Below are 26150 nucleotides of genomic sequence, written 5' to 3' on the forward strand. Positions count from 1 at the left end.
TTAATGAGATTGTGTCATAAGTTGTAAGTTTCTGATTCTCATTGTTACATTTGATCTTTGCTCTTTTCTATACCCTCTATAGGCATAAGAGTGGAATTTCAAGGTTTATCGGGGACAAGAGGAGTTTGATTGGAAATAGGTATTGGGTAAGTTTTCTCCGTATTCCCTATTCTCTAGAATTTCTCGTTGTAATTTAATTTTCTCTTTTATGTTTGGGTGTTATATGTCGAATGTATGTGTGTAGTAGGAAAATTAATTTTCAATATTTTGATGTCTTTGTTTTCTTCTAATGTTAATGTTTCGTTGTCTATTTTAATTCCATTGAACGACATTGTTCATTAAGAGGTAATTTTCTTCTTCTTGTTTTTTACATTTGATCTCTACTCCTTTCACTGCTATCTTTGAACGTAAGGGTGGAATTTTTCAGGTTTCCCGGGGACAAGAGAAGATTCGTCGAAAATACCTCTATAGTATGTTTATTTCGTATTCCCTATTATCCTCCATTTCGCACCGTTCTTCATTCTTCTATTTTATCTTTGGGTGTTGTTTGTTGACTGCAAATATGTATTAGAGAATTAATTTTTAATCCTTTGATTTATTTGTTTGTTTCTGAGCTTCATGTTGCGTTTTGTAATACTCGTTTCTTTCGTTTCGTTTCAGAATAATATTATTTTCTTTTAATGAGATTGTGCCATAAGTAGTAATTTTCTGATTCTCGTTCTTACATTTGATCTCTGCTCTTTTCTATACCTTCTATAGGCGTAAGAGTGGAATTTCAAGGTTTATCGGGGACAAGAGAAGTTTGATTGGAAATAGGTCTTGGGTAAGTTTCCTCTGTATTCCATATTCTCTGAAATTTCTCGCTTTTCTTTAATTTTCTGTTGTATGCTTGGGTGTTATATGTCGAATGTATGTGTGTAGTAGGAAAATTAATTTTCAATATATTGATTTCTTTGTTTTCTTCTAATTTTGATGTTCTGTTGTCTATTTTAATTCCATTGAACGACATTGTTCGTCAAGAGGTAATTTTCTTCTTCTTGCTTTTTACATTTGATCTCTACTCCTTTCACTACCATCTTTAAACGTAAGGGTGGAAATTTTCAGGTTTCCCGAGGACAAGAGAAGATTCGTCGGAGATACCTCTGTAGTATGTTTATTTCGTATTCCCTATTATCCTCCATTTCGCACTGTTCTTCATTCTTTTGTTTTATCTTTGGGTGTTGTTTGTTGACTGCAAATATGTATTAGAGAATTAATTTTGAATCCTTTGATTTATTTGTTGGTTTCTGATGTTCATGTTGCGTTTTGTAATACTCGTTTCTTTCGTTTCGTATCAGAATAATATTATTTTCTTTTAATGAGATTGTGCCATAAGTTGTAATTTTCTGATTTTTGTTTTTACATTTGATCTATGCTCTTTTCTATAACTTATATAGGCGTAAGAGTGGAATTTCAAGGTTTATCGGGGACAAGAGAAGTTTGATTGGAAATAGATCTTGGGTAAGTTTCTTCCGTATTCTCTATTCTCTAAAATTTCTCGCTGTACTTTAATTTTCTCTTGTATGTTTGTGTGTTATATGTCGAATGCATGTGTGTAGTACGAGAATTAATTTTCAATATATTAATTTCTTTGTTTTCTTCTAATGTTGATGTTCTGTTGTCTATTTTAATTCCATTGAACGACATTGTTCACCAAGAGGTAATTTTCTTCTTCTTGTTTTTTACATTTGATCTCTACTCCTTTCACTACCATCTTTAAACGTAAGGGTGGAATTTTTCAGGTTTCCCGGGGATAAGAGAAGATTCGTCGGAGATACCTCTGTAGTATGTTTATTTCGTATTCCCTATTATCCTCCATTTTGCACTGTTCTTCATTCTTCTGTTTTATCTTTGGGTGTTGTTTGTTGACTGCAAATATGTATTAGAGAATTAATTTTGAATCCTTTGATTTATTTGTTGGTTTCTGATGTTCATGTTGCGTTTTGTAATACTCGTTTCTTTCGTTTCGTATCAGAATAATATTATTTTCTTTTAATGAGATTGTGCCATAAGTAGTAATTTTCTGATTCTCGTTCTTACATTTGATCTCTGCTCTTTTCTATACCTTCTATAGGCGTAAGAGTGGAATTTCAAGGTTTATCGGGGACAAGAGAAGTTTGATTGGAAATAGATATTGGGTAAGTTTCTTCCGTATTCACTATTCTCTCAAATTTCTCGCTGTACTTTAATTTTCTCTTGTGTGTTTGGGTGTTATATGTCGAATGTATGTGTGTAGTACGAGAATTAATTTTCAATATATTGATTTCTTTGTTTTCGTCTAACATTGATGTTCTGTTGTCTATTTTAATTGCATTGAACGACATTGTTCATTAAGAGGTAATTTTCTTCTTCTTGTTTTTTACATTTGATCTGTACTCTTTTCATTACCAGCTTTAAACGTAAGGGTGGAATTTTTCAGGTTTCTCGGGGACAAGAGAAGATTCGTCGGAGATACCTGTGTAGTATGTTTATTTCGTATTCCCTATTATCCTCCATTTCGCACTGTTCTTCATTCTTCTGTTTTATCTTTGGGTGTTGTTTTTTGACTGCAAATATGTATTAGAGAATTAATTTTCAATCCTTTGATTTTTTTATTGGTTGTTGAGCTTCATGTTGCGTTTTGTAATGCTCGTTTCTTTTGTTTCGTATCAGAATAATATTATTTGCTTTTAATGAGATTGTGTCATAAGTTGTAAGTTTCTAATTCTCGTTGTTACATTTCATCTTTGCTCTTTTCTATACCTTCTATAGGCGTAAGAGTGGAATTTCAAGGTTTATCGGGGACAAGAGAAGTTTGATTGGAAATAGATCTTGGGTAAGTTTCATCCGTATTCCCTATTCTCTCAAATTTCTCGCTGTACTTTAATTTTCTCTTGTATGTTTGTGTGTTATATGTCGAATGCATGTGTGTAGTACGAGAATTAATTTTCAATATATTAATTTCTTTGTTTTCTTCTAATGTTGATGTTCTGTTGTGTATTTTAATTCCATTGAACGACATTGTTCACCAAGAGGTAATTTTCTTCTTCTTGTTTTTCACATTTGATCTCTACTCCTTTCACTACCATCTTTAAACGTAAGGGTGGAATTTTTTAGGTTTCCCGGGGATAAGAGAAGATTCGTCGGAGATACCTCTGTAGTATGTTTATTTCGTATTCCCTATTATCCTCCATTTCGCACTGTTCTTCATTCTTCTGTTTTATCTTTGGGTGTTGTTTGTTGACTGCAAATATGTATTAGAGAATTAATTTTGAATCCTTTGATTTATTTGTTGGTTTCTGATGTTCATGTTGCGTTTTGTAATACTCGTTTCTTTCGTTTCGTATCAGAATAATATTATTTTCTTTTAATGAGATTGTGCCATAAGTAGTAATTTTCTGATTCTCGTTCTTACATTTGATCTCTGCTCTTTTCTATACCTTCTATAGGCGTAAGAGTGGAATTTCAAGGTTTATCGGGGACAAGAGAAGTTTGATTGGAAATAGATATTGGGTAAGTTTCTTCCGTATTCACTATTCTCTCAAATTTCTCGCTGTACTTTAATTTTCTCTTGTGTGTTTGGGTGTTATATGTCGAATGTATGTGTGTAGTACGAGAATTAATTTTCAATATATTGATTTCTTTGTTTTCGTCTAACATTGATGTTCTGTTGTCTATTTTAATTGCATTGAACGACATTGTTCATTAAGAGGTAATTTTCTTCTTCTTGTTTTTTACATTTGATCTGTACTCTTTTCATTACCAGCTTTAAACGTAAGGGTGGAATTTTTCAGGTTTCTCGGGGACAAGAGAAGATTCGTCGGAGATACCTGTGTAGTATGTTTATTTCGTATTCCCTATTATCCTCCATTTCGCACTGTTCTTCATTCTTCTGTTTTATCTTTGGGTGTTGTTTTTTGACTGCAAATATGTATTAGAGAATTAATTTTCAATCCTTTGATTTTTTTATTGGTTGTTGAGCTTCATGTTGCGTTTTGTAATGCTCGTTTCTTTTGTTTCGTATCAAAATAATATTATTTGCTTTTAATGAGATTGTGTCATAAGTTGTAAGTTTCTAATTCTCGTTGTTACATTTCATCTTTGCTCTTTTCTATACCTTCTATAGGCGTAAGAGTGGAATTTCAAGGTTTATCGGGGACAAGAGAAGTTTGATATGAAATAGATCTTGGGTAAGTTTCTTCCGTATTCCCTATTCTCTCAAATTTCTCGCTGTACTTTAATTTTCTCTTGTATGTTTGTGTGTTTTATGTCGAATGGATGTGTGTAGTACGAGAATTAATTTTCAATATATTAATTTCTTTGTTTTCTTCTAATGTTGATGTTCTGTTGTCTATTTTAATTCCATTGAACGACATTGTTCATCAAGAGGTAATTTTCTTTTTGTTTTTTACATTTGATCTCTACTCCTTTCACTACCATCTTTAAACGTAAGGGTGGAATGTTTCAGGTTTCCCGGGGACAAGAGAAGATTCGTCGGAGATACCTCTGTAGTATGTTTATTTCGTATTCCCTATTATCCTCCATTTCGCACTGTTCTTCATTCTTCTGTTTTATCTTTGGGTGTTGTTTGTTGACTGCAAATATGTATTAGAGAATTAATTTTGAATCCTTTGATTTATTTGTTGGTTTCTGATGTTCATGTTGCGTTTTGTAATGCTCGTTTCTTTCGTTTCGTATCAGAATAATATTATTTGCTTTTAATGAGATTGTGCCATAAGTTGTAATTTTCTGATTTTCGTTTTTACATTTGATCTCTGCTCTTTTCTATACCTTATATAGGCGTAAGAGTGGAATTTCAAGGTTTATCGGGGACAAGAGAAGTTTGATTGGAAATAGATCTTGGGTAAGTTTCTTCCGTATTCACTATTCTCTCACATTTCTCGCTGTACTTTAATTCTCTTGTATGTTTGGGTGTTATATGTCGAATGTATGTGTGTAGTACGAGAATTAATTTTCAATATATTGATTTCTTTGTTTTCGTCTAATGTTGATGTTTTGTTGTCTATTTTAATTGCATTGAACGACATTGTTCATTAAGAGGTAATTTTCTTCTTCTTGTTTTTTACATTTGATCTGTACTCTTTTCACTACCAGCTTTAAACGTAAGGGTGGAATTTTTCAGGTTTCTCGGGGACAAGAGAAGATTCGTCGGAGATACCTGTGTAGTATGTTTATTTCGTATTCCCTATTATCCTCCATTTCACACTGTTCTTCATTCTTCTGTTTTATCTTTGGGTGTTGTTTTTTGACTGCAAATATGTATTAGAGAATTAATTTTGAATCCTTTGATTTATTTGTTGGTTTCTGATGTTCATGTTGCGTTTTGTAATACTCGTTTCTTTCGTTTCGTATCAGAATAATATTATTTGCTTTTAATGAGATTGTGCCATACGTTGTAATTTTCTGATTGTCGTTCTTACATTTGATCTCTGCTCTTTTCTATACCTTCTATAGGCGTAAGAGTGGAATTTCAAGGTTTATCGGGGACAAGAGAAGTTTGATTGGAAATAGGTCTTGGGTAAGTTTTCTCCGTATTCCCTATTCTCTAGAATTTCTCGCAGTACTTTAATTTTCTCTTTTATGTTTGGGTGTTATATGTCGAATGAATGTGTGTGGTTGGAAAATAAATTTTTAATATATTGATTTATTTGTTTTCTTGTAATGTCGATGTTCTGTTGTTTATTTTAATTGCATTGAACGACATTGTTCATTAAGAGGTAATTTTCTTCTTTTTGTTTTTTACATTTGATCTCTACTCCTTTTACTACGATCATTAAATGTAAGGGTGAAATTTTTCAGGTTTCCCGGGGACAAGAGAAGATTCGTCGGAGATACCTCAATAGTATGTTTATTTCGTATTCCCTATTATCCTCCATTTCGCACTGTTCTTCATTCTTCTGTTTTATCTTTGGGTGTTGTTTGTTGACTGCAAATATGCATTGGAGAATTAATTTTGAATCCTTTGATTTTTTTATTGGTTGTTGAGCTTCATGTTGCGTTTTGTAATGCTCGTTTCTTTTGTTTCGTATCAGAATAATATTATTTGCTTTTAATGAGATTGTGTCATAAGTTGTAAGTTTCTGATTCTCGTTGTTACATTTGATCTTTGCTCTTTTCTATACCTTCTATAGGCGTAAGAGTGGAATTTCAAGGTTTATCGGGGAGAAGAGAAGTTTGATTGGAAATAGGTCTTGGGTAAGTTTTCTCCGTATTCCCTATTCTCTAGAATTTCTCGTTGTACTTTAATTTTCTCTTTTATGTTTGGTTGTTATATGTCGAATGTGTGTGTATAGTAGTAAAATTAATTTTCAATATATTGATTTCTTCGTTTTCTTCTAATGTTGATTTTCTGTTGTCTATTTTAATTCCATTGAACGACATTGTTCATTAAGAGGTAATTTTCTTCTTCTTGTTTTTTACATTTGATCTCTACTCCTTTCACTACCATCTTTAAACGTAAGGGTGAAAATTTTCAGGTTTCCCGGAGAAAATAGAAGATTCGTCGGAGATACCTCTGTAGTATGTTTATTTCGTATTCCCTATTATCCTCCATTTGGCACTGTTCTTCATTCTTCTGTTTTACCTTTGGGTGTTGTTTGTTGACTGGAAGTATGCATTAGAGAATTAATTTTCAATCCTTTGATTTTTTTACTGGTTTCTGAGCTTCATGTTGCGTTTTGTAATGCTCGTTTCTTTTGTTTCGTATCAGAATAATATTATTTGCTTTTAACGAGATTGTGTCATAAGTTGTAAGTTTATGATTCTCGTTGTTACATTTGATCTTTGCTCCTTTCTATACATTCTATAGGCGTAAGTGTGGAATTTCAAGGTTTATCGGGGACAAGAGAAGTTTGATTGGAAATAGGTCTTGGGTAAGTTTTCTCCGTATTCCCTATTCTCTATAATTTCTCGTTGTACTTTAATTTTCAATTTTATGTTTGGGTGTTATATGTCGAATGTATGTGTGTAGTAGGAAAATTAATTTTCAATATATTGATTTCTTTGTTTTCTTCTAATGTTGATGTTCTGTTGTCTATTTTAATTCCATTGAACGACATTGTTCATTAAGAGGTAATTTTCTTCTTCTTGGTTTTTACATTTGATCTCTACTGCTTTCACTACCATCTTTAAACGTAAGGGTGGAATTTTTCATGTTTCCCGGGGACAAGAAAAGTTTCGCCGGAGATACCTCTGTAGTATGTTTATTTCGTATTCCCTATTATCCTCCATTTCGCACTGTTCTTCATTCTTCTGTTTTATCTTTGGGTGTTGTTTGTTGACTGCAAATATGTTTTAGAGAATTAGTTTCGAATCCTTTGATTTATTTGTTGGTTTCTGAGCTTCATGTTGTGCTTTGTAATACTCGTTTCTTTCGTTTCGTATAAGAAGAATATTATTTGCTTTTAATGAGATTGTGTCATAAGTTGTAATTTTCTGATTCTCGTTCGTACATTTGATCTCTGCTCTTTTCTATACCTTCTATAGGCGTAAGGGTGGAATTTCAAGGTTTATCGGGGATAGGAGAAGTTTGATTGGAAATAGGTCTTAGGTAAGTTTCCTCCGTATTCCATATTCTCTGAAATTTCTCGCTTTTCTTTAATTTTCTCTTGTATGTTTTGGTGTTATATGTCGAATGTATGTGTGTAGTAGGAAAATTAATTTTCAATATATTGATATCTTTGTTTTCTTCTAATGTTGATGTTCCGTTGTCTATTTTAATTCTATTGAACGACATTGTTCATTAAGAGGTAATTTTCTTCTTTTTGTTTTTTACATTTGATCTCTACTCCTTTTACTACGATCTTTAAATGTAAGGGTGAAATTTTTCAGGTTTCCCGGGGACAAGAGAAGATTCGTCGGAGATACCTCAATAGTATGTTTATTTCGTATTCCCTATTATCCTCCATTTCGCACTGTTCTTCATTCTTCTGTTTTATCTTTGGGTGTTGTTTGTTGACTGCAAATATGCATTGGAGAATTAATTTTGAATCCTTTGATTTTTTTATTGGTTGTTGAGCTTCATGTTGCGTTTTGTAATGCTCGTTTCTTTTGTTTCGTATCAGAATAATATTATTTGCTTTTAATGAGATTGTGTCATAAGTTGTAAGTTTCTGATTCTCGTTGTTACATTTGATCTTTGCTCTTTTCTATACCTTCTATAGGCGTAAGAGTGGAATTTCACGGTTTATCGGGGACAAGAGAGGTTTGATTTGAAATAGGTCTTGAGTAAGTTTCCTCTGTATTCCCTATTCTCTAAAATTTCTAGCTGTACTTTAATTTTCTCTTTTATGTTTGGGTGTTATATGTCGAATGTATGTGTGTAGTAGGAAAATGAATTTTCAATATATTGATTTCTTTATTTTCTTCTAATGTTGATGTTCTGTTGTCTATTTTAATTCCATTGAACGACATTGTTCATTAAGAGGTAATTTTCTTCTTCTTGTTTTTTACATTTGATCTCTACTCCTTTCAGTACCATCTTTAAACGTAAGGGTCGAATTTTTCAGGTTTCCCGGGGACAAGAGAAGATTCGTCGGAGATACCTCTGTAGTATGTTTATTTCGTATTCGCTATTATCCTCCATTTCGCACTGTTCTTCATTCTTCTGTGTTATCTTTGGGTGTTGTTTGTTGACTACAAATATGTATTAGAGAATTAATTTTCAATCCTTTGATTTTTTTATTGGTTTCTAAGCTTCATGTTGCGTTTTGTAATGCTCGTTTCTTTTGTTTCGTATTAGAATAATATTATTTGCTTTTAACGAGATTGTGTCATAAGTTGTAAGTTTATGATTCTCGTTGTTACATTTGATCTTTGCTCTTTTCTATACCTTCTATAGGCGTAAGTGTGGAATTTCAAGGTTTATCGGGGACAAGAGAAGTTTGATTGGAAATAGATCTTGGGTAAGTTTCTTCCGTATTCTCTATTCTCTAAAATTTCTCGCTGTACTTTAATTTTCTCTTGTATGTTTGTGTGTTATATGTCGAATGCATGTGTGTAGTACGAGAATTAATTTTCAATATATTAATTTCTTTGTTTTCTTCTAATGTTGATGTTCTGTTGTCTATTTTAATTCCATTGAACGACATTGTTCATTAAGAGGTAATTTTCTTCTTCTTGTTTTTTACATTTGATCTCTACTCCTTTCAGTACCATCTTTAAACGTAAGGGTCGAATTTTTCAGGTTTCCCGGGGACAAGAGAAGATTCGTCGGAGATACCTCTGTAGTATGTTTATTTCGTATTCGCTATTATCCTCCATTTCGCACTGTTCTTCATTCTTCTGTGTTATCTTTGGGTGTTGTTTGTTGACTACAAATATGTATTAGAGAATTAATTTTCAATCCTTTGATTTTTTTATTGGTTTCTAAGCTTCATGTTGCGTTTTGTAATGCTCGTTTCTTTTGTTTCGTATTAGAATAATATTATTTGCTTTTAACGAGATTGTGTCATAAGTTGTAAGTTTATGATTCTCGTTGTTACATTTGATCTTTGCTCTTTTCTATACCTTCTATAGGCGTAAGTGTGGAATTTCAAGGTTTATCGGGGACAAGAGAAGTTTGATTGGAAATAGGTCTTAGGTAAGTTTCCTCCGTATTCCATATTCTTTGAAATTTCTCGCTTTTCTTTAATTTTCTCTTGTATGTTTTGGTGTTATATGTCGAATGTATGTGTGTAGTAGGAAAATTAATTTTCAATATATTGATTTCTTTGTTTTCATCTAATGTTGATGTTCCGTTGTCTATTTTAATTCTATTGAACGACATTGTTCATTAACAGGTAATTTTCTTCTTCTTGTTTTTTATATATGATCTCTACTCCTTTCAGTACCATCTTTAAACGTAAGGGTGGAATTTTTCACGTTTCCCGGGGACAAGAGAAGATTCGTCGGAGATACCTCTGTAGTATGTTTATTTCGTATTCGCTATTATCCTCCATTTCGCACTGTTCTTCATTCTTCTGTTTTATCTTTGGGTGTTGTTTGTTGACTACAAATATGTGTTAGAGAATTAATTTTCAATCCTTTGATTTTTTTATTGGTTTCTAAGCTTCATGTTACGTTTTGTAATGCTCGTTTCTTTTGTTTCGTATTAGAATAATATTATTTGCTTTTAACGAGATTGTGTCATAAGTTGTAAGTTTATGATTCTCATTGTTACATTTGATCTTTGCTCTTTTCTATACCTTTTATAGGCGTAAGTGTGGAATTTCAAGGTTTATCGGGGACAAGAGAAGTTTGATTGGAAATAGGTCTTGGGTAAGTTTTCTCCGTATTCCCTATTCTCTAAAATTTCTCCCTGTACTTTAATTGTCTCTTTTATGTTTGGGTGTTATATGTCGAATGTATGTATGTAGTAGGTTAAATTAATTTTTAATATATTGATTTCTTTGTTTTCTTCTAATGTTGATGTTCTGTTGTCTATTTTAATTCCATTGAACGACATTGTTCATTAAGAGGTAATTTTCTTCTTCTTGTTTTTTACATTTGATCTCTACTCCTTTCAGTACCATCTTTAAACGTAAGGGTGGAATTTTTCAGGTTTCCCGGGGACAAGAGAAGATTAGTCGGAGATACCTCTGTAGTATGTTTATTTCGTATTCGCTATTATCCTCCATTTCGCACTGTTCTTCATTCTTCTGTTTTATCTTTGGGTGTTGTTTGTTGACTGCAAATATGTATTAGAGAATTCATTTTGAATCCTTTGATTTATTTGTTGGTTTCTGAGCTTCATGTTGCGTTTTGTAATGCTCGTTTCTTTTCTTTCGTAATATAATAATATTATTTGCTTTTAATGAGATTGTGTTATAAGTTATAAGTTTCTGATTCTCGTTGTTACATTTGATCTTTGCTCTTTTCTATACCTTCTATAGGCGTAAGAGTGGAATTTCAAGGTTTATCGGGGACAAGAGAAGTTTGATTGGAAATAGGTCTTAGGTAAGTTTTCTCCGTATTCCCTATTCTCGAGAATTTCTTCCTGTACTTTAATTTTCTCTTTTATGTTTGGGTGTTATATGTCGAATGTATGTGTGTAGTAGGAAAATTAATTTTCAATATATTGATTTCTTTGTTTTCTTCTAATGTTGATGTTCTGTTGTCTATTTTAATTCCATTGAACGACATTGTTCATTAAGAGGTAATTTTCTTATTCTTGTTTTTTACATTTGATCTCTACTCCTTTCACTACCATCTTTAAACGTAAGGGTGGAATTTTTCAGGTTTCCCGGGGACAAGAGAAGATTCGTCGGAGATACCTGTGTAGTATGTTTATTTCGTATTCCCTATTATCCTCCATTTCGCACTGTTCTTCATTCTTCTGTTTTATCTTTGGGTGTTGTTTGTTGACTGCAAATATGTATTAGAGAATTAATTTTGATTCCTTTGATTTATTTGTTGGTTTCTGAGCTTCATGTTGCGTTTTGTATCAGAATAATATTATTTGCTTTTAATGAGACTGTGTCATAAATTGTAATTTTCTGATTCTCTTTCTTACATTTGATCTCTGCTCTTTTCTATACCTTCTATAGGCGTAAGAGTGGAATTTCAAGGTTTATCGGGGACAAGAGAAGTTTGATTGGAAATATGTCTTGGATAAGTTTTCTCCGTATTCCCTATTCTCTAGAATTTCTCGCTGTACTTTAATTTTCTCTTTTACGTTTGGGTGTTATATGTCGAATGTATGTGAGTAGTAGGAAAATTAATTATCAATATATTGATTTCTTTGTTTTCTTCTAATGTTGATGTTCTGTTGTCTATTTTAATTCCATTGAACGACATTGTCCATTAAGGGGTAATTTTCTTTTTCTTGTTTTTTACATTTGATCTCTACTCCTTTCACTACCATCTTTAAACGTAAGGGTGGAATTTTTCAGGTTTCCCGGGGACAAGGGAAGATTCGTCGGAGATACTTGTGTAGTATGTTTATTTCGTATTCCCTATTATCCTCCATTTCGCACTGTTCTTCATTCTTCTGTTTTATCTTTGGGTGTTGTTTGTTGACTGCAAATATGTATTAGAGAATTAATTTTGAATCCTTTGATTTATTTGTTGGTTTCTGAGCTTCATGTTGCGTTTTGTAATGCTCGTTTCTTTCGTTTCGTATCAGAATAATATTATTTTCTTTTAATGAGATTGTGCCATAAGTTGTAATTTTCTGATTCTCGTTCCTGCATTTGATCTCTTCTCTTTTCTATACCTTCTATAGGCGTAAGAGTGGAATTTCAAGGTTTATCGGGGATAAGAGAAGTTTGATTGGAAATAGGTCTTAGGTAAGTTTCCTCCGTATTCCATATTCTCTGAAATTTCTCGCTTTTCTTTAATTTTCTCTTGTATGCTTGGATGTTATATGTCGAATGTATGTGTGTACTAGGAAAGTTAATTTTCAGTATCTTGATTTCTTTGTTTTTTTCTAATGTTGATGTTCTGTTATCTATTAGAAATTTCCTTAGTTTCGTTTGGAAATAATTTTAATTCCAATGAACGACATTGTTCATTAAGAGGTAATTTTCTTCTTCTCGTTTTTTACAATTGATCTCTACTCCTTTCACTACCATCTATAAACGTAAGCGTGGAATTTTTCAGGTTTCTCTGGGACAAGGGGTGATTTGTCGGAGATACCTCTGTAGTATGTTTATTTCGTATTCCCTATTATCCTCCATTTCGCACTGTTCTTCACTCTTCTGTTTTATCTTTGGGTGTTGTTTGTTGACTGCAAATATGTATTAGAGAATTAATTTTGAATCCTTTGATTTATTTGTTGGTTTCTAAGCTTCATGTTGCGTTTTGTAATACTCGTGTCTTTCGTTTCGTATCAGAATAATATTATTTTCTTTTAATGAGATTGTGCCATAAGTTGTAATTTTCTGATTCTTGTTACATTTGATCTCCGCTCTTTTCTATACCTTCTATAGGCGTAAGAGTGGAATTTCAAGGTTTATCGGGGGCAAGAGAAGTTTGATTTGAAATAGGTCTTGGGTAAGTTTTCTCCGTATTCCCTATTCTCTAAAATTTCTCGCTGTACTTTAATTTTCTCTTCTATGTTTGGGTTTTATATGTCGAATGTATGTGTGTAGTAGGAAAATTAATTTTCAATATATTGATTTCTTTGTTTTCTTTTAATGTTGATGTTCTGTTGTCTATTTTAATTCAATTGAATGACATTGTTCATTAAGAGGTAATTTTCTTCTTCTTGTTTTTTACATTTGATCTTTACTCCTTTCACTACCATCTTTAAACGTAAGGGTGGAATTTTTCAGGTTTCCCGGGGACATGAGAAGATTCGTCGGAGATACCTTTGTCATATGTTTATTTCAGATTCCCTATTATCCTCTATTTCGCACAGTTCTTCATTCTTCTGTTTTATCTTTGGGTGTTGTTTGTTGATTGCAAATATGTATTAGAGAATTAATTTTCAATCCTTTTATTTTTTTATTGGTTTCAGAGCTTCACGTTGCGTTTTGTAATGCTCGTTTCTTTTGTTTCGTATCAGAATAATATTATTTGCTTTTAATGAGATTGTGTCATAAGTTGTAAGTTTCTGATTCTCGTTGTTACATTTGATCTTTGCTCTTTTCTATACCTTCTATAGGCGTAAGAGTGGAATTTCACGGTTTATCGGGGACAAGAGAAGTTTGATTTGAAATAGGTCTTGGGTAAGTTTCCTCCGTATTCCCTATTCTCTCAAATTTCTCGCTGTATTTTAATTTTCTCTTTTATGTTTGGGTGTTATATGTCTAATGTATGTGTGTACTAGGAAAATTAATTTTCAATATATTGATTTCTTTGTTTTCTTCTAATGTTTTTGTTCTGTTGTCTATTTTAATTCCATTGAACGACATTGTTCATTAAGAGGTAATTTTCTTCTTCTCATTTTTTACATTTGATCTCTACTCCTTTCACTACCATCTATAAACGTAAGGGTGGAATTTTTCAGGTTTCCCGGGGACAAGAGAAGATTCGTCGGAGATACTCCTGTAGTATGTTTATTTCGTCTTCCCTATGATCCTCCATTTCGCACTATTCTTCATTCTTCCGTTTTATCTTTGGGTGTTGTTTGTTGACTGCAAATATGTATTAGAAAATTAATTTTCAATCCTTTGATTTATTTGTTGGTTTCTGAGCTTCATGTTGCGTTTTGTATTGCTTGTTTCTTTCATTTCGTATCAGAATAATATTATTTTCTTTTAATGACATCGTGCCGTAAGTTGTAATTTTCTGATTCTCGTGGTTACATTTGATCTCTGCTCTTTTCTCTACCTTCTATAGGCGTAAGAGTGGAATTTCAAGGTTTATCGGGGACATGAGAAGTTTGATTGGAAATAGGTCTTAGGTAAGTTTTCTCCGTATTCCATATTCTCTGAAATTTCTCACTTTTCTGTAATTTTTTCTTGTATGCTTGGGTGTTATATGTCGAATGTATGTGTGTACTAGGAAAGTTAATTTTCAGTATCTTGATTTCTTTGTTTTCTTCTAATGTTGATGTTCTGTTATCTATTAGAAATTTCCTTTGTTTCGTTTGGAAATAATTTTAATTCCGATGAACGACATTGTTCATTAAGAGGTAATTTTCTGATTCTTGTTTTTTACAATTGATCTCTACTCCTTTCACTACCATCTATAAACGTAAGCGTGGAATTTTTCAGGTTTCCCTGGGACAAGAGAAGATTCGTCGGAGATACCTCTGTGGTATGTTTATTTCGTAGTCCCTATTATCCTCCACTTCGCACAATTCTTCATTCTTCTGTTTTATCTTTGGGTGTTGTTTGTTTATTGCAAATATGTATTAGAGAATTAATTTTGATTCCTTTGATTTTTTTATTGGTTTCTGAGCTTCATGTTGCGTTGTGTAATGCTCGTTTCTTTTGTTTTGTATCAGAATAATATTATTTACTTTTAATGAGATTGTGTCATAAGTACTAAGTTTCTTATTCTCGTTGTTACATTTGATCTTTGCTCTTTTCTATACCTTTTATAGGCGTAAGAGTGGAATTTCAAGGTTTATCGGGGACAAGAGAATTTTGATTGGAAATAGGTCTTAGGTAAGTTTCCTCTGTATTCCCTATTCTCTCAAATTTCTCGTTGTACTTTAATTTTCTCTTTTATGTTTGGGTGTTATATGTCGAATATATGCGTGTAATAGGAAAATTAATTTTCAATATGTTGATTTCTTTGTTTTCTTCTAGTGTTGTTGTTCCGTTGTCTATTAGAAATTTCTTTAGTTTCGTGTGAAAATAATTTTAATTCCATTCAACGACATTGTTCCTTAAGAGGTAATTTTCTTCTTCTCGTTTTTACATTTGATCTCTACTCCTTTCGCTACCATCTATAAACGTAAGGGTGGCAGATTCGTCGGAGATACTTCTGTAGTATGTTTATTTCGTATTCCCTATTATCCTCCATTTTGCACTATTCTTCATTCTTCCGTTTTATCTTTGGGTGTTGTTTGTTGATTGCAAATATGTATTAGAAAATTAATTTTCAATCCTTTGATTAATTTGTTGGTTTCTGAGCTTCATGTTGCGTTTTGTAATGCTCGTTTCTTTCGTTTCGTATCAGAATAATATTATTTTCTTTTAAGGACATTGTGCCTTAAGTGGTAATTTTCTGATTCTCGTTTTTACATTTGATCTCTGCTCTTTTCTCTACCTTCTATAGGCGTAAGAGTGTAATTTCAAGGTTTACCGGGGATAAGAGAAGTTTGATTGGAAATAGGTCTTGGGGAAGTTTCCTTCGTATTCCCTATTTTCTCAAATTTCTCGTTGTTCTTTAATTTTCTCTTGTATGCTTGGGTGTTATATGTCGAATGTATGTATATACTTGGAAAGTTTATATTCAGTATGTTGATTTCTTTGTTTTCTTCTAATGTTGATGTTCCATTGTCTATTAGAAATGTCTTTAGTTTTGTGTGAAAATAATTTTAATTCCATTCAACGACATTGTTCGTTCAGAGGTAATTTTCTTCTTCTGATTTTTACATTTGATCTCTACTCCTTTCGCTACCATCTATAAACGTAAGTGTGGAATTTTTCAAGATTCCTGGGGACAAGAGAAGATTCATCGGAGATACTTCTGTAGTATGTTTATTTCGTCTTCCCTATGATCCTCCCTTTCGCACTGTTCTTCATTCTTGTCTTTTATATATGGGTTTTGTTTGTTGACTGCAAATATGTATTCGAGAATTAATTTTCAATCCTTTGATTTATTTGTTGGTTTCTGAGCTTCATGCTGCGTTTTGTAGTGTTCGTTTCTTTCGTTTCGTATCAGAATAATATTATTTGCTTTTAATGACATTGTGCCTTAAGTGGTAATTTTCTGATTCTCGTTTTTACATTTGATCTCTACTCTTTTCTCTACCTTCTATAGGCGTAAGAGTGGAATTTCAAGGTTTATCGGGGACAAGAGAAGTTCGATTGGAAATAGGTCTTGGGTAAGTTTCCTCCGTATTCCCTATTCTCTCAAATTTCTCGCTGTTCTTTAATTTTCTCTTGTATGTTTGGTGTCATATGTTGAATGTATATGTGTACTAGGAAAATTAATTTTCAATATGTTGATTTCTTTGTTTTCTTGTGATGTTGATGTTCCGTTGTCTATTAGAAATTTCTTTAGTTTCGTGTGAAAATAATTTTAATTCCGTTCAACGACATTGTTCCTTAAGAGGTAATTTTCTTCTTCTCGTTTTTACATTTGATCTCGACTCCTTTCGCTACCATCTATAAACGTAAGGGTGGAATTTTTCAGGTTTCCCGGGGACAAGAGATGATTCGTCGGAGATACCTTTGTAGTATGTTTATTTCGTCTTCCCCATTGTTCTTCATTCTTGTCTTTTATCTTTGGGTGTTGTTTGTTGACTGCATATATGTATTGGACATTTAATTTTCGATCCTTTGATTGATTTGTTTCTTTCAGGATTCATGTTGCGTTTTGTAATGCTCGTTTCTTTCGTTTCGTATCTGAATAATTTGATTAGCTTTTATTGACATTTTGCCTTAAGTTGTAATTTTCTGATTCTCGTTGTTACATTTGATCTCTGCTCTTTTCTCTACCTTCTATAGGCGTAAGAGTGGAATTTTCAGGTTTACTGGGGACAAGAAAGGTTTATTTGGAAATAGGTCTTGGGTAAGTTTCCTGTGTATTCCCTATTCTCTCAAATTTCTCGTTGTTCTTCAATTTTCTCTTGTATGTTTGGGTGTTATTTGTCGAATGTATGTGTGTACTAGCAAAATTAATTTTCAATCTGTTGATTTCTTGGTTTTCTTCTGATGTTTACGTTCCGTTGTCTATTACACATTTCTTTAGTTTCGTGTGAAAATAAGTTGAGTTCGATTCAACGACATTGTGCCTTAGGAGGGAATTTTCTTCTTCTCGTTTTTACATTTGATCTCTACTCTTTTCGCTACCATCTATCAGCGTAAGGGTGGAATTTTTCAGGTTTCCCGGGGACAAGAGAAGATTCGTCGGAGATACCTCTGTAGTATGTTTATTTCGTCTTCCCTATTATCCTCCATTTCGCACTGTTCTTCATTCTTGTCTTTTATCTTTGGGTGTTGTTTGTTGACTGCATATATGTATTAGAGATTTAATTTTCGATCCTTTGATTTATTTGTTTGTTTCAGAGCTTCATGTTGCGTTTTCTAATGCTCGTTTCTTTCGTTTTGTATCTGAATAATTTGATTTGCTTTTAATGACATTTTGCCTTAAGTGGTAATCTTCTGATTCTCGTTGTTACATTTGATCTCTAGTCTTTTCCCTACCTTCCATGTAGACTTCTTCTTGATCGCCATTGAGAAATGCGTTTTTGACGTCTAGTTGATGCAAATTCCAATCAAGGTTGGCTGCCAAGGATAGCAAGACTCGGATTGTATTTAACTTTGCAACTGGTGCAAAAGTTTCTTGAAAATCAATCCCATAGGTTTGTGTAAGTCCTTTGGCCACCAACCTTGCCTTGTACCGGTCTATCCTCCCATCTGCCCTGTATTTGACATTGAAGACCCACTTACAACCCACGGGGCGTTTTCCTTATGGTAATTTCGTAATCTTCCAAGTGTCATTCTTCTGCAGTGCTTGTATTTCTTCATTCACTGCCTTTCTCCACTCAGGATGCTGTAAAGCCTCTTGTATGCAGTTTGGGAGAGCAATACTCTCCAGATTTGTGATGAGAGCTCGAAGATTAGGAGATAGCTTCTCATAGGACAAATTTTGAGATGGGATGCTGAGTACAAGATCTTACTCCCTTTCTATGGGTCGTGGTCTATTAAGATCATCCATAGAGTCAATGTCATCAGTAATAACAGGAGAATCAATATTACCTTGAATGACTCCGGTGGGATTTGATTTCGGGTCATCAGTTTGATAAGGCTCAGGGGGAAGCTCAGGATGTAGGTCCACCGGTTTAGGGTTCTTCTGACGCCTTAAGTAAACTTGAAGTTCTTTGCCAATGGACTCCTTGTCTCCTTGAATCCGACATGACTCTGATGGTGGTCCATCTAGTGCCATAGATGGTTCACTGGAAAAATTAGGTTATGGCACCCTAAAGTCAGTCACGGGCACATCCCAAAACTGATATTCTGCTTGCTAATTGACTAGATTCTCCCCCTGAATATGAGTTTTGGTGTAAAAAGGTACATTCTCAAGAAAGGTCACATCCATAGTGTTATAGGTTTTCCGAGTGGAAGGACAATAGCACTTATACCCCTTTTGATAAGAGAAATAACCAATAAAGATACACTTAACAGACTTGGGATCATGTTTACTTCGCTGATGCGGAGGGAGATGAACATATGTAGAACATCCAAAGACCTTGAGAGGTATATCCGTTATAATCCGATTTAGAGGAAAGTTTTTGGAAAAGGTTTGGCATGGAGTATCAAATTTCAAGACTCTAGAAGGCATCCTATTTATTAGGTATGTAGCATTTAAAACAGCCTCTCCCCAGAATTGTTTTGGGACATGAGTGGTAAACCTAATAGATCGGGCTACCTCTAGAAGGTGTCGATTTTTTCTCTCGGCTATCCCATTCTGTTGTGGGGTATCAATTCAGGAACTTTGGTGAATAATCCCATTTTCTAGAAGATAATTTCCGAGTATAACATTAAAGTACTCCCTGGCATTGTCTGTTCTAAACACTTGGATCTTAGCTTGAAATTGTGTTTGAATCATGGAATGAAAGAATTTGAAGATAGAACCTACCTCTGATTTTTCCTTCATGAGAAATACCCATGTAACTCGAGTATGGTCATCAACAAGGCTAACAAACCATCTAGCCCCAGAGATATTGTGAACACGAGAGGGTCCCCAAATGTCGCTATGAATAATGGAAAAAGGTTTTGATGGTTTGTAATTTTGGGATGGATAACTGTTACGACAATGCTTAGAAAATTGGCAAATCTCACATTGGAAAAGTTTGGGATTTTTGTTTTTAAATAGTGCTGGAAACATCTTTGATAAGTACATAAAATTTGGGTGTCCTAGGCGATAATGCAGTAACATGATGGTACTTTCTTTATTTGAATCTAAAGACAGGTTTAACCTAGGATCAGGAGTAGAGAAAGATATATGATGTGCTTGAGAGTCTTGTTTTCTAGCTGCCCTAACCAGTAGAGTCCTTTGCTTTCCTTAGCATTGCCAATCATCATCCCCGAAGCCAAATCTTTGTAATTCTCATGGCAAGGGCTACAATCATGGAGTACTGATATATCACCTGTCATGTGGTCGAAGGCACCCTAATCGATGATCCAACCTGATGAATCTTCAGTTTTTGTGTGTAAAGCAGTTAGGAAGTTACCTCTCTGAGGAGCGGATCCGATTGAGATAACGGGGTTAGTGGATGATCCTTGGCTAAACATCTTTTGCAGCCACTCTACTTGTTCTTTGTTAAAGAGAGCAGAATCATTGGTACTTCTTTCTTTCCCTTCAGGGTCTGCCACAAATGCTCATGCCTCCTTCTCCTTGTTTGACTTCCAGTTAGCGGGCTTCCCGTGTATTTTCCAACATGTTTCTTTGGTGTGACCTGGTCTGCGGCAATGATCACACCATGGTCTTCCTTTCTTCTGCCTTGCATCATAGGTAGATCCTTGGGAAACAAGGGCAGTTCCTTCTTGAATGTTTGTGGAGCCTTGGGAGATGAGTGTTGATCCTTCCTGAACATTTGAGAATGGCGTTGTTCCCATCATCAGCTTCTTCCTGCTTTCTTCTCTTCTAACCTCTGAGAAAGCTTCTTGAATAGTAGGGAGAGGCTTGGTTCCAAGGATTCTCCCTCTTACTTCATCTAGGGATTTGTCTAATCCCAATAGGAACTTAAAGACCCTTTCTTTTTCAATAATCCTTTTGTATCAACTAGCATCTCCTGGGCACTCCCAATCCATGGTCTCAAACACATCCAATTGTTGCTAAAAACGACTAAGAGTGTTATAGTAGTGAGTCACAGTCATCTCACCTTGCCTTAGATCATGTAGGGCTCCCTTGATGTCAAATAGATCAGCAATATTGTCACTGTCAGAGTATGTTTCCTTTGCTGCCATCCAGATTTCATGTGCAGCATCATAAAACATAAAATTTTGACCTATTTCTGTGTCCATTGCATTGATCAGCCAAGACATAACTAGATTGTTTTCGGTGTTCCAAACCTTGAATCTTTTATCATCCTTCTTAGGCGGTTCAGTAGTGCTGAAAAGGTATTCATCCTTACCTCTGCCTGTGATAAACATCAGAACTGCCTTCGCCCATTGATGGTAATTGTGGCCAGTTAACTTGTGCCGAGTGATGAGGAATGATGAACCTTCTGCACCACCATTGCTCACAAGTTCCTGGCCAAACATGGTTCCCGTAACGCTGCTGCTGGTTTCCGAGGCCATAGGGAAAAGTGATACCTATGAGAGACTAGACTCAAAAACAAAAACTTAAAGAAGCAACGAGTTGGGACGAAGAAGAAGATTGGTTTGCACCCAGAAAATTGGTTCTGGATTAAAACCGAGAAAGAAGTGATAGGTCCAGGCGGAATTGCTCTGATACCATGAAGAAAATTGTGAGAATTTTCTTTCATATTATTTACTCTGTAGAAATATACATTTATAGGGAAATAGGAGATTACCAACAACCTAATAATTCCTTAAAAAACTCTGTCAGATCCCACAAGAGAGGAAATTATCTTCTATCTATAGAAAATAATCTACAGCTATTTACAGCTAGCAAATCTCTAATTACAGCCTATAATATCTTCTAATTTCATCCTACAATCATCCATAAACCCGGAATTCCACAACTCCCCCTCAGGCTGGTGACTAGATATTTTCCATTCCCATCTTGCTCATGATTGCTTGGAATATGGTACTTGCTAGCCCTTTCATTAAAATATCTGCTAGTTGACCCCCTATAGGCACGTAAAGTGTGCAGATCAAGCCACTATCTAGTTTTTCTTTGACAAAGTATTTGTCAACCTCAATATGTTTCGTCCGATCATATTGCACTGGATTATAGGCGATGCTAATAGCTGACTTGTTGTCATAGTAAAGCCTCATTGGTTCATCCCATCTAATCTTCAAATCATCAAGAATAATCTTCAATCATAACAACTCACATACACCATGTACCATTGCTCTAAATTCAGACTCAACAGTAGACCTTGTAACCATAGTTTACTTCTTGCTCCTCCAAGTGACCAGGTTTCCACCAACGAAAGTGCAATATCCCGATGTTGACCTCTTGTTTACCACCAAGTCTACACAGTCTGCATATGTGTAGGCTTCAAGGGTTCGTTCAGTTCCCTTTTTGAAGAAATACCTGTGGATCCGCATTTTTCACGTGCATCCCCACTCGATCGGCGAGACTCACTTTTATTTGTGAAAAAATAATTTTTGGAAAAGTCGGAGTCGCCACTTATTTTATTTTATTTAAAAGGGAAAATAAAACAAGAAATAAAACCCTAAAAAAAATGACTCCATAGTTTTGGAAAAAGTACGTCTTTGAAAAACCTGAGTTTAGGTTCGAGGATCAGGTTACCTATTGGAAAGGTACCTCTAGGAGGTAGCACCCCTCTAAGCCCCATAAAGGTCTCTACTGACTAAATGTGGCAATTAAATGGTTGATCATGGATACCTAAATAGGCTAGGTGACTTCAAAAAATAGCATGTCAACCAAGAAAGTCTGATCATAAGAGAGAGTTAGGGTGTGTGTCTGAACCGCTTCTTAAGCGCTATCAAAAGACATCGAAGGTTAGTTTGAAAATGTGATACAACATTTGTTTTATCTAAGCAAATCAAGCATGTATTTGGACACCCAAGAATCATATCATGTATGGATATAATCACCAATAGCATACGTGTCTATAGAATTCTCGAAAATAGGTGAGGAGGAGCGTACCTGGATAGCAAGCCAATACTCCTCTATGGGAAACGAAGTTAGCCAAATAACAGATTCAAAATAATCTCATATATATCACAAAGAGGAAGCACAATTAATTAAATATCAAACAAAAAATATTGAAGAAAATATCATGGATGTCGGGCTCCCACCAAAGCCCTAATTGATTTTGCATGAATTGATTCTATGAATCCCATTGTTTGGAATTATGAAGTTTATTCATGCTTGTTGGAAAAAACGAGAAAACCGTGAAAATTAGTTGAAAATGATGAAAAGGCCTGCCGGAAGGGAAATGGCAGCAAAGAGTTTATTAAAAATCTAGATTTTAATGTCTATGAACTCCTAAGGATGAGATTTTAAAGGAAACAAGAGTTATTTAATGGAAAAGATTTTGAAATCCAGATTAAAAATGTGTAAATTCATAAGGGAGAGAAAAAAACATCAAGAGGATAAGTGAATCAAGCCGACCATGCTGGAGAGGGGCCTTTGAGTGTGACTGAGACTGCATTACTGATGGTGTTGGTGCTGCCTTTATTCTCTTTGAATTTTCTCTTCCCACTCTCCTTGTATGCATTCAAGTGCCTTGCATCCCTGTGTTCCCGAGCTCTTTCCAATTTCTTGAAACTCCCCTACATGAGTCTCTGAAACTGGAGTCGGCTTCTGGAGATGACCCTAGGTCACAATCAAAATCCATGAAGTCGATTTCCTTCTCCTCAAGTCTTTCTACATGCCCATATTCGAAAGTTAACAGCTTGACTTCCTCCTCAAACTTGGGACTCAAGAGAATTGCTTGGGTCCTTTGCATCAGATGAACCAACACCGGGCTGTTAATTCCTCAATTCATGTCATTAAAGAGCATTAAGCCACCATAGGTAGAATAGCTCTTCTACGTCGGTGCACTGATCTGCTTGTAATATCTCAATTTTCTTTGACAAGTCTTCATTTTTGTGTCTGAGGCTGTGGTTCAGTTTCTTTATTTCTTCTATTTCTGGATATCCCAGAACAGAACTTGCAAGGATTGAGTGGATTCTAACCTTTCTGCCAATTCAGAATTTTCCAACTGCAGTTTATTTTATAATTCTCTAACCCCTTTGCTTCATTCTCTAAGTCAAGCTTGGACACCACCACCTATTTCAATCTTTGAGGTCCAATTCCATATCTGAAGGTAGAACTTTTTGTTCCTACTGCAATTGAGAGTACAAATTCTGCAAGTTCTAGGGAGTCATCTCAGTTCGGACAAATTGTCGGTGTTCATTCTGTGCAAGGGTCTGAAGTTGCTACAATTCCTCTTGCTTCCTGACAAGCTCGACAGTGTTGAAGGAATTCTTCAAAATCTGAAATATATCTGTGAGCAATCTTGGAAAAATTCGGGCAATCTGTAGGTTCTTCACCTGCTCTCGTCACTAAGTTATCCCATTCTTTCAGATACCTGGACCTGCCACTTCTGATTTGCTTGGAGATCATCAACAAGAGGGCGATCAAGGCAAAGTGGGCCAACTGATTCGTATTCATGTTGGTCACATGTTAACCTACTGGTATGTTCTGTCGAACTGAGCAACACTATATTGACCCTCAAATCTGAATTTTGTAACCTAGATTCAGAATCAGCAGCATCATTAGAGTTACCGGCAGTGGCAAGCCTTAATTCTTCATTGCTCCATGTATCCATCAATAGCCTTGTTTTGGTTGCATCTTTAGTCTGATATCTTTAGGCTATATGTTGTGGCCCACATTCTGTTTTAGCTCAGGCTAGAAACTGATACAGTGTACTCTGTAGCGTATTCCAACACCTTGTCTAGTTAAGATCCATGATATTAAATGTCAACCGCCAATCTGAACTTCTGTAGGTGAACACGGATAGCTGCAGATCAGATCAAAACTTTGGAAAAAATCTAGAGATTTGAGATATCAATGCCAGAAAACTTTAATGGCGTTCATAAGTAGAACCATGCGAAAGATATTTCACATTGGTGGATGAAAAGTTCCCTTGCTCGTCAACAATTTCTTTATTTGCCTAGAATTCCAAGTCTAAAACCCTTCTTTCATGCTTATTATTCCTTGAAGTCCTACCAAATCTTACCTGAACTGTTAATTGGATACAAAAGAGGTATATCAAGGTCTTTAGATGCCATTTTCATGTCCATGAACTGATGAAGGTGAGCTTCCTTAGGCTGGACAGACTTTGCAGAAACTGTTTTATTTGCCCATTGTCTCTGGTTTGGTGGGAGAAGAGCCATGATCGTCTGAATTAGATGGAACTATTTTCTGATTTGAAGGATGAGTTTCTTTCTAGCAGATCCAGACATATTCTCAGAAATAAGCATGATGTGCCCATTGCATCTAAATCAACAAGATCAACTGTTCTTATGGGCATTTCTGTTGTATGGTTATAGATGCAGAATGTTAAAGTGATTTTGGATGGGCTTTCTAGCAAAAACGTGAAGATCAAATGGATACCGATTATTCAGGCTCTTGCTTCATATTTCTTTTGGCTGTTTTTGGAGCCTGTTTTCATGAATTTGCATCTATGCTAATGATCCCTTTCTCAGATTCAAAATTCAGAATTTATGGGCCACTTATGAAACCTCCGTTTTTGAACTCCTCCCAATTGATCAGGCTGGTCAGGTCGGAATTGCTTGAAGTATTCAAGTTCTTAAAAAAATCAGGTTGTCTACTAGTTCCTTCCACAGAAAATTCATCAAGGAAATGCAAGAGATTTTTCATGACTGCTGAATATCCAGCTAATTTTCGCTTCGGTGTTAAAAGAACACATGCAACAGACATAAGAACCTCACTAGCTTATGTCTCTGGTGGAGAGGAAGAAGAATCTCCTGTCTTGAACTGATCACTATTGTCTTTTACCAGTTCAGGGTGCTGACTCTCTAAAAGATCCACCGAGACAGAGGCCTTCTATCCACTTAGGTCAGCATCATTTTCAGTGGTCATTAAGGTCGGCTCATCAGTTATCCTATGCACCATTTTCAGTAGAAACTGCTTCATTTGCTCTGGAATATGTTCCCCTAAACCAGATTTGCTTTCATTAATAGGAACGGTAGCTTCTTTGCTTGGGGAAGTGGATGGAGGATGACAAAGCTTTTCATCAAAATGGTAACTATGTCTTAATTTCAGTCTGCGCCGCCATGCACCTTCTGTCTTATCAAATTTCCAATGTCTTACAACACTATCTGGAAAAGGATTAGTAGCCCATGGACCTCTCTCATCAATCAAAGTGCGAAACAAGTGCATCCATTTTTCAACCACATTTTGCTGCTCATCATCATGAGCAAGCTGGTATACAACTCTTCTACTGTCAACTGAAGCCAGAATGGTGCTTAGGCTACTCTGTATTTCATCTTCACATCTGACAGCTCGGGGATTAGCATTTCCTAGCCAAAACAGTGACCTTCTAAGCACGCTCTCAGTAGCCATGGCAGAGGAGAGAGATATGGTGATTCAAGTTTCAACTGATTCAGCTTCTGTTGGACGGATTTGGGACAGGTCTTTCTGGTAAATAGTGGATGTCAGTCGTAAGAAAACTGGAGTGTCTTGTCTTGATTGCAGTCCGCGGTAAAGGTTCATATGAATTACCATACGGTGGCCAGATAAATAACCATTCAGAAATGCTGGGTCCATTCACCAGTTACATATTATTCCCAACAAGCCCACCATTCAAAGCCCCATTTGAAAAACCATAGGTTTTCCCGCTGCAAACCGGACCTGATTCCACCCCTTTGACTGCCAGTAGCTTCAGGTTTCCTCCA

At 34.9% G+C, this 26150-nt stretch overlaps 1 protein-coding gene across 1 annotated transcript; it reads right to left on the reverse strand.

The window, feature by feature from the left end:
* Window positions 1-19964: 19964 nt before the first annotated feature.
* LOC109121954 (uncharacterized) lies at window positions 19965-20885 on the reverse strand. Its single transcript, XM_019217836.1, has 2 exons — window positions 20468-20885; window positions 19965-20311 (listed from the first exon to the last, which is right to left on the reverse strand). The coding sequence occupies exons 1-2, from the start codon at window positions 20883-20885 to the stop codon at window positions 19965-19967; spliced, it is 765 nt and encodes a 254-aa protein (XP_019073381.1).
* Window positions 20886-26150: the final 5265 nt, after the last annotated feature.

Source organism: Vitis vinifera, chromosome 16, assembly GCF_030704535.1.
Source record: "Vitis vinifera cultivar Pinot Noir 40024 chromosome 16, ASM3070453v1".
NCBI classification, from domain to species: domain Eukaryota; kingdom Viridiplantae; phylum Streptophyta; class Magnoliopsida; order Vitales; family Vitaceae; genus Vitis; species Vitis vinifera.